This window comes from Tupaia chinensis, unplaced genomic scaffold (assembly GCF_000334495.1).
Source record: "Tupaia chinensis unplaced genomic scaffold, TupChi_1.0 Scaffold000146_1, whole genome shotgun sequence".
NCBI lineage: Eukaryota > Metazoa > Chordata > Mammalia > Scandentia > Tupaiidae > Tupaia > Tupaia belangeri.
Window position 1 is genome coordinate 6,837,198 of NW_006159616.1, and position 8,249 is coordinate 6,845,446.

The window sequence follows — 8,249 nt, forward strand, 5'->3', positions numbered from 1 at the left end:
CCTTCCACCATTTTGTGATGGCTTTGGACTTTCTAGTCACTAGAACTGGGAGTCAAAATAAACTCCTATTCTTGTACATTCACCGATCTCGGGTACTTCTGTCAACAACACAGCAATGGTCCGAGACCATCCTCCTAAGCGGGGCACCGTGCTCTACTTTGGTTGTATGTCAGAATTTCCAGGCTGTTTTGTGCAACATCCAATGTCTAGACGGCATCTCTGGGGTGGGGCCCTTGCCTTGCTAGTTTTCAAAAGCCTTCCAGATGATTCTGAGGTCTAGACAGGTGGAGAACCACTGGTGTTGCTGGTAAAGAACACACGTACAGAGATCACCTGGCTAAGCTCAAACCTGTCTGCCCCACTCAGTGGCCATGTGAGCTGCCCAGGCTCTTCCTCTCTGGGTGCCTCGGTTTCCTCACCTGTGAAGTGAGGCAATAACTGGCGGTTAGCGTGTTGTGCAGGGTAAATAGATGATGCCTTTAAGTGTCCCACACGCCTCCACATTGCTCATGTCTACCATCATCACGCACTGGGGGGTTTGGGATGACACCAACTTTGCAGAAAATACCAGTGCCTGCGGTCTCTGTCCAGTCATCCAGAATTCCTCTCTGGCCCATCTTCCCCCGGAGCCACCTGTCCTTCCTTCTCTCAAGGGCTGCTGGAGATCACAGGAGGCCGCAGGGTTGGGCAACCTCCTGCCCTAGCCCTGCAGTTACTTATTCCTAATTCTGATTAAAGCATGAGTCAGGACAGCCCAGAGCTGTGAATCCCCATAGCAAAGACAGGTTCTGGCTTCCCATCTGGGCTGAGACCATCAGGACATGATCTGAGACTTGCCAGGACAGACCTTGTTCCCCTACCTCCCACATCTAAACCCTGGGTCTCCAGATTCGAATTCAGGAAGTAGAGTTCCTTGAGGCGGGCCTGGGGAGGTTACATAACAACAGGCATCGTTTACTGAGTACTCACTAGGTGCCATCACCAAGCCACCAAGCACCCGAGGGGGTCCCCTTGAATGCATCTTTTCCTGCTAACTTGGTGAAACTTGTCAAGAAGCCAAACTGAATTGGGTGGGGAGTGGTCACAAGTGGCCTAACTCATGGACGCAAGAAAGGTCAGTCAGGGTCAAGTTGACCTTGGTGGACAAAACAGTGGCCCCTAAAGATATCCATGTCCCAGGCCTTGGAATACATTAGCTTCATGGCAAGGAGATAGTAAGGTTGCCCTGGATCAAGATTACTAGTTAGCTGACCTGGAGATAGTGGAGCAGCCTGGCTTGTCCAGGGTGGCCCAGGGTCATCTCAGAGTCCTCACAAGTGGACCAGGGAGGCAGGACAGTGAGTGAGATCTTTGAAGATGCTCCACTGCTGGCTTGAGGATGGAGGACGAGGCCACCAGCCAGGAACACAGGCAGCTCTAGAAGCTGGAATAGGCAAGGAAACAGACTACCCCCCCCACCACCACCTCCAGCCTCCAGCAAGAGCCAGCCCTCCTGACACCTTGACTTTAGCCCAGTGGGGAAGCCTTGCCAGTGTGTGTTGCAGAAATCCATATCATACTTCCAACCCCCAGAACTGCAAGATGATAAATCTGTGCGGTTTTAGCACCGTAGGAAGGCCACGTGCTATGCGCACAGGCCCCGTGTGCTATGTCCTGCTGTGTGGATAGGTAGCTAACATGTTCACATTGTTGCGCTTCTGGTCTGCATCAGGCTGGGTTTTCACTACCCAGCTGCCCCACCCACACCAGCCTGGTGCACAGGAGGCAAACTAGACAGGCAGAAAGTTGCTAGGGCTTTGTGTTGGGTCCACCCAGAGCCCTGCAGCCAAGGCGGGGCATCAGGGCTATGAAAGACCAGCTGGGAAACTTATTCCCATTCTCCATCACAGGCACTGGCCTTCTGAGAGTCCCATTTCCCACCCAAACCCTTTAGAAAAATATGATTTTCTAAGCATCCTCCTTGTTGTCAGCATTCCTTAGGGTGGTAGAGTAGGGGAGCTTATTTTGTCGAAATCTGGGCTTGCGAGGAAGCACTGAGAATTTGTTCCAGAGACCCTACATGAGCTGTGGCCAGGAGGCAGGAGTGGAGAAGCCTGTATCATCTCTCACCAGCCAGAAGCAGCCCAGCCCTAGGGCCAGCTTGAATGCATGTCCATGGTTTGCACCTCAGAAGAGGAAAAGGAGCCTGGAGGGGTGGTGGAGGGGGTGGCTCCCCCATGCACTGCAGAAGGGCTGCCTGGGGCCTCTCCGTGAGGAAGGAGGGTGCTGCTGGGTGTGCAACAGGCCTCCCCCTGCTCCCACGTATCTTGGCTTCCCCATTGTTCCACCCACATTGCGACCTCTGGGCCCAGTCTGGCCTCTGCCCCTGCCGTACCCAGTCAGTCCAGCAGCCTGGCATCTTACCCAGGGCTTGCTTTTCTGCACCCAGATCATCACAGCTGTCCATGGCTGCCTAACTTGTCCTGTGGCCAAGTGAAGCAAACAGTCTTAGTTAGTCTCAATTAGTTAATCCCAATCTAGCCTTGTCAGCCCCAAATTCATGGAGTGGGGGTGGGAGAATGCCTGCAAATAAATGCTTTAGCTGCAAGAAACTCCTTTCTTCTGGTTGTCTCATTCTAAGCCCAAAGGGCCAAAATTGGACCCAAGCCATTGGTGTTTCTGTTGATTTATTAGTCAATCACAGAAATATAGCTGGGCCCATCAGAACACACAGCTTGAGAAAATGAACTCATTCCCCACCCCCCTGCATTCAAAATGGTTCGCTCCCAAAGTTGTTCCACTTGCAGCTGACTCGGTGGTCTGGCTTCACTGGACCCCCTCTCCTGCAGGAGAGGATGTGGACATGCTGACCAGAGGTCAACAGAAGGCTTAAGACCCACTCAGCAGGGGTAGCTTCTCTGGAAAGAGAGTCCCAGGGCCAGCAGAGCCTCCTTCACCAGAGATAGGATCACCGGGGACAGCACTTGTGCATCACGGAAGACACTATTCGTCCTTACACCTAGTCGTCCCAATGCCCAACACTCGCCCAGACACTTTCATCTCTAAGAAGTTCTGGGAGGACTGCCGAATGCTGGGCGGTGGGGAGCTCACAGGCAATCACTGCCACCTGTCAGCAACTAGAAGCCCCTGCTGTGGAAAAGCTCATGTGTGGTGCTGGGTGGGAGTGCAGAGTTCAACATCTGGCCAGGAGCTGGGCAGCGGGAATGATGGCCCACCTTGACCTAAACGGACTCCCCGTGGGTGAGGCAGAACCTCTGCTGTTCCATGTGGAGTGCTCTCCACAGAAGAGGAGACGATCAGACCAAAGCCGAATCCGGGTCCTTCCTCTGCTGGGACACACAGACCGAGGCTGGTGGGAGGCACGCGTGTCCCTGGCCCGAGTGAGCTTGCTCTCTAATAGAGGACTTGGTGGAGTCGTCTGAAGGGGGTTTTGGTGGTGTGTCCATGGGTCATGGGTCATGTTGACCCACATGTAAAGCCATGAGAACTGAAGTCCTTTTCTTTGGGAGGCCAAGGAGATTCGAGTCTGAGAACCAAGTAGGTTGCAGGTGAGGTGTGGACACTTCTAGGAAAAAGGCTTCCAAGAGGAGCAGGTCACCCTCAGTGTTCCATCAGGGACCTTGGAGTTTCTGGAAGCCTACGGTTCCGGGGTTGGTTTCAGTCTCCATCACCCAGGCCGAGGTCCCACCCCGAGGGGACGATGGCGGGCGGGAGCGGGCTCAGGGCACCATGTTCCACCACTTGAAGGCGAAGGGCTGCCGGCGCACGTTGGTGCCACAGTGCACCTCCCCGTGCAGCATGTGGTACGGGGTGAAGTCGTCGATGAAGGTGCAGTGGAGGCCCAGCGGCTCCAGCAGGGAGCGCACCTGCTCCTCCAGGCAGCAGCGGCCGTTGATGATGGGCCCGAAGGGCTTGGGGATGCCCAGGTGCGTGCCCAGCACCAGCATGTTCACCTGCAATTCGAGGGGAGGCAACACTTCGCCGTTGGCTTCTACCCGACACCGCCATCTCTGGCAGGACCTGGGTTTGTCTTTCTGGCCACCTTGAAAGTAGCCACTGTGCAGTGGGAGGGGACCAGGGCTGGCAGGAGCTCTTTAGCCAGGTGTCTGTAGCATCTATAGAGCTCAGAGGGACACCTCCTCACTACTGGAGGATCGTGGCAGCTGCCAGGTTTGTGCCAGTATCCCAGTCTCCTAGACCATAGCTCGCTGGGCCTCATGGACAGCTGACCTAAGATGGACCAATCAGATTCTCACTCCTAGGACTTTGATGTTGACACCGTGAGAGTCTGGTCAGTCTCTGCCGGTGTTAGTATCTATAGCGTAGGGCCATATTCATATCTGTCCCCAGGGACAAAGCAGCAAAGGAAGCCAAGTTGGGGAGGAGAGGAAGGTGGGAAGGAGGAGGGAAGGGGAGAGAGACAAAGCATGATGTAGACACAGAGACAAGAAGTGGTTCCAGGCTTTCCTGTGGCCCTGCTGCAGCTACGCCTGCCCTCAGGTATTGCAGCACCCTTATCTTAAATCTTTCTCTGGCTGAAGCCAGCTTGGGTAGGCCTCTGTTTTCTGCAAGCAGAAGAGCCTGATCCCTTGCACAAGCTTCTGAGCGCTCATACCTAATTGCAAGGCTGCCTCAAACATAAAGGAAGGAAGGGGAGTGATGAGAGGTTTTGCAAGTAGAAGGCCAAAAGTTAGCCAGAGAGGGGAAGGAAGGAGGGGTGGGGGTGAAGCAACCATGGTGTGGACAGGCTGCCCACAGGGCTCTGATAACAGGCCAGTAGAGTTCCTCTGGGGGGGTGGAGGGAGGGGACTGGAGGGCAGCCAGGTAACCCAGCAGCGCTACTCAGACTGCGGTCCTCAGTCGGGCAGCCTCGGCGCCACCTGGTGCTCTCTTGTTCAAGAGGCAGCAGTGCCTCGGCTGCCCCGGTGTGGGCCCCACTGTCCGGGTGTAGGCTCCAGTGTCCGGAGTTTTGGGTGGAAGTTTATGTTTTAGAAGCACCAGAGGCAAAGCCCTCAAGGCTCAGTCGAGGGCCACTTCTTTCAGTGATGCCTTCTTGGCTCTCCAGTCCTGCCTCACAGGCTGGAAGTGCTCGGTTCCACCTCCAGACTGCTACATCAGTATGTCATACAGCGTAGAGCACCGGGACATGTCCTCAGGTGACAGAACTTCCCTTGCAACAGAATAGATGGGACGCTCCTTAAGAGCAGGGGCCTTGGTCATCTCTGTGTCCCTCGAGGCACCTGAACATGTCCAGGATGAATGGATGGCCAGACCTGGGAGGGAGGGAGCTGCACGGGGCCCTGACTTCCCAGCCATGCCATGCGCTTTGCACACGTGGCCTCAGACAGTCATGTGGCAAACATCAAGGAGGTCACGTCCCCAATGGCCCTTGAGCCAGGACTTGGCCAGAGAGCATTCCACAGGGACCATGATGGCTAGTCCCTGGGCACCATGAGATCCCTGGTTCTCCCCAGCACCCACCGGCTACCACGATCCCAAACCAACTTTAACCGTCTTCCCCTCTGAGTTCTGGAGACTTGGAGTCTAACTGATGACAATCTAGGTTGTGGGGGTGACCTTACCAAGTCCGGGAAGAAGGCCACTGCCTTTTTCCTCTCGGACTTGAAGAGCTGGGGGACGTCGATGATGTCGCGGTCAGCCAGGCCCAGCTCCCGCTTCAGCACCTCGCGGTTCCAGTCGATGCAGCCCTAGGGAGAGACGGAGAATTGGGGAGACCTTGCCAGTGTGTGCTGGGGGGACTCACAGGAAAGGCAGGATGCCCAAGGGCCCACAGAGCAAGTGTCCACACAAGCCTTATCTTTGTGCCCCTTCGTCAAAATGTGTTATTACACACTCCCACAGTCCTGTTCCGCTAATAGAGTGAGAGCTAAAATGTTCCATCCTCAACCCTCTTCTCTAGATCTCTCACTGCTGAGGGGACCTCACTCAATCTCACAGTTTAAACACCGAATTTCTTTTTTCTTTTTTTTTTTTTTTGAGTTTTGGAGAGGATTTTGCTATAGGTTGTGTGCGCTCGACAGAAAGACAGAGAGAGACAGAAAGACAGAAAGCAAGAAACCACCCCCCAGGGGGGATGGCCACGCCACAATTCCTTCTCCTCCATTCTTCTCTTGGGCTCTTGGGTACACACACACATGTGCCTGGCATAAGTTTAAGCCACCAGGTCCGGGACTCGAACATGGGAGTCCAGCGGCATTGTGCCAGCTGCTGGTCCCAACACCGAATTTCTCTCTCCTGACCTCTTTATAACACTGTCTCTTTCCCGAGCTCGGACTTCTAACTGCCTACTTTGCATCTGTCTGGGCCTGATCCAACCTGAGTTTTCGTGAGCTGTGAGCCTCAGCTCCCAGCCCCCATGCCTATCCCCAGCCCTGCCTCCCCTCCCTCACAGCCCACGGCGTACCTGCACAAACTTATTATAGCTGATGAGGTTTTTGTTGGAGAGGACTTGGTTAATGGAGATGGTCGTTACTCGCTCGTCACCTGTGAAGGAAAGAGAAACCAAGCAGGGGCAGGATGGTGCCAGCACGGTGGCTGCCTGCTGTGGGAAGCTGCTGGTCCTGCTAAGTCAGGGCTCTCACTGTCCTGACCTTGGGGAGGCCCCACCTGTCAGAGCTTGGCTTGGCCACTGTGCAACCCTGGGGGTTGGGGGATGAGTGGCTCTCATTGCTTGTAGTGAAATGCAGACCTTTATTTGGGCTCACGGGAAATGGAGATGCCTTTAATCGGAAATTTATAGCTACCCAAGGGCAGGGGTGGTGAATCCTCTTCATGTGGCTGGTGTAGGGCTGGATCAATTGCTGCCCACCCACCCGCTTGCCTTTGCAGGTCCGCTGAGCAGCAAACCAGCTAGATGCAGACACCTCAGGAGCTGATGTGGCCCTCCAGGAGGTGACTGCAGGGCCACAGAGGTTTCTTGCCTGCCTGATGGGACCTCTCTCCTGACCTCTCTGGGTGTGTTATTTGCTATTTGCACTGTGCTCCCTCTGGCTAGGGATGGGCGTGAGGCAGGGCACACCCTTACAGGTGCCTGGAGACGCATGTGCACAGCCCAGCAGCGGCCAGGCCTCACCTGTGTGGGGCCCACAAACTGCCCCATGTTGACGTAGGCATCTGCTCTTCCCACAGGCCCCCACCCCAAACCATGGTGAGCAGGCATTCTCCAGGGTATTGTGGCCTCTGTGTCAGAGATGAGCAGGGGACGACGAGAGGCTGGCCTCTACCAGGCTGCCCCCCAGATGCGAGCCCATTCATGAGCAGAGACTCCAAGCCTCCAGCAGATTCTCCATCGACCTGTCAAACTTCCCATACAAAGCACGGATTATGAGATTGTTGAGGCAGTGACCACAGGTCAAGTCCATGCTCCAGGTCCTTCGAAGCAGAGGCCGGTATGCCTGCGCGGGTAGCATGCCTAAGAAGCCGGCCATGTCCTTCTCCTGGCCACACTGGCCCCGGACTCCGGCCCACCACCCTGCTCCCTGCTTCAGCTCTGCCCTCACACAGGCAGGTGGCTGGGGGAGCATGCGCGCAGCGGCGGGGGAGAGCGGCCCTAAATTTGGGAATAGCCCTGCTTTGAAATGTGCCATCCCTCTCAAGCCGTGATGTGTCTGAATTTAGATGAGGGGGCAGGCAAGCTACAACGAGGCGCTGTTACCCACCGACAACCCCTTCAAATAGGAGGGCCTTGCCGTGGCCCCATTTCTGCTTTTCCTGGAAGAGCTTGAAGCAGGCGCCAGGGCTGGCCAGGAGCATCCGGAAGCCCTGTGTGCAGAGAACAGAATCCACTGAGCTCTCCGCCTGGCGTCAGCCCCCAGCTCAGCCCCTGCCCCAGACGTGGTGCTTGGGGGGGCATTGCCCAAGTCTCTACCTTCCTATCAGGGGCAGGGACGAAGGTCAGAAACTCATCCACGTGGCCCACGGCCAGCCAGTCCACGAAGAGCTCCACCAGGGGTTGCACCTTCTGGGCATGGAGGAAGTCCCGCACCACTTGCGTGACTCTGCGGCCTCTCGACCTGGGGCCCGCAGAGTTAACAGTAGTCATTATTTTTTAAAAAGTCCAAGAACTCAGGATGTCTGCATATCTGATTTTTTTTTAAAGTACATTACTTATGTAAGCAGGAAAGACAATAAATACGCATATTTTAAAATGCCATCCAGAGCAAGCTGATGCTGGCCAATCACAGCAGAACGAGGATCCGCCAGGCTTGGCCAGCAGGTCCTCAGATTAA

The 8,249-nt window shown here is 55.3% G+C and overlaps 1 protein-coding gene across 1 annotated transcript in view; it reads right to left on the minus strand.

Annotated features, from left to right (window-relative positions):
- Positions 1-2,667: 2,667 nt before the first annotated feature.
- The window catches only part of PADI3 (peptidyl arginine deiminase 3), a 33,127-nt gene continuing 27,545 nt past the window's right edge, over positions 2,668-8,249 (minus strand). Inside the window, exons 11-15 of the mRNA XM_006145432.2 lie at positions 7,889-8,033; positions 7,680-7,782; positions 6,425-6,504; positions 5,583-5,708; positions 2,668-3,953 (exon numbers count right to left, since the gene is read on the minus strand). Coding sequence (XP_006145494.1) covers positions 3,720-3,953; positions 5,583-5,708; positions 6,425-6,504; positions 7,680-7,782; positions 7,889-8,033 — 688 coding nt within the window. The 3' untranslated portion in view covers positions 2,668-3,719. The remainder of the gene's footprint in view (positions 3,954-5,582; positions 5,709-6,424; positions 6,505-7,679; positions 7,783-7,888; positions 8,034-8,249) is intronic.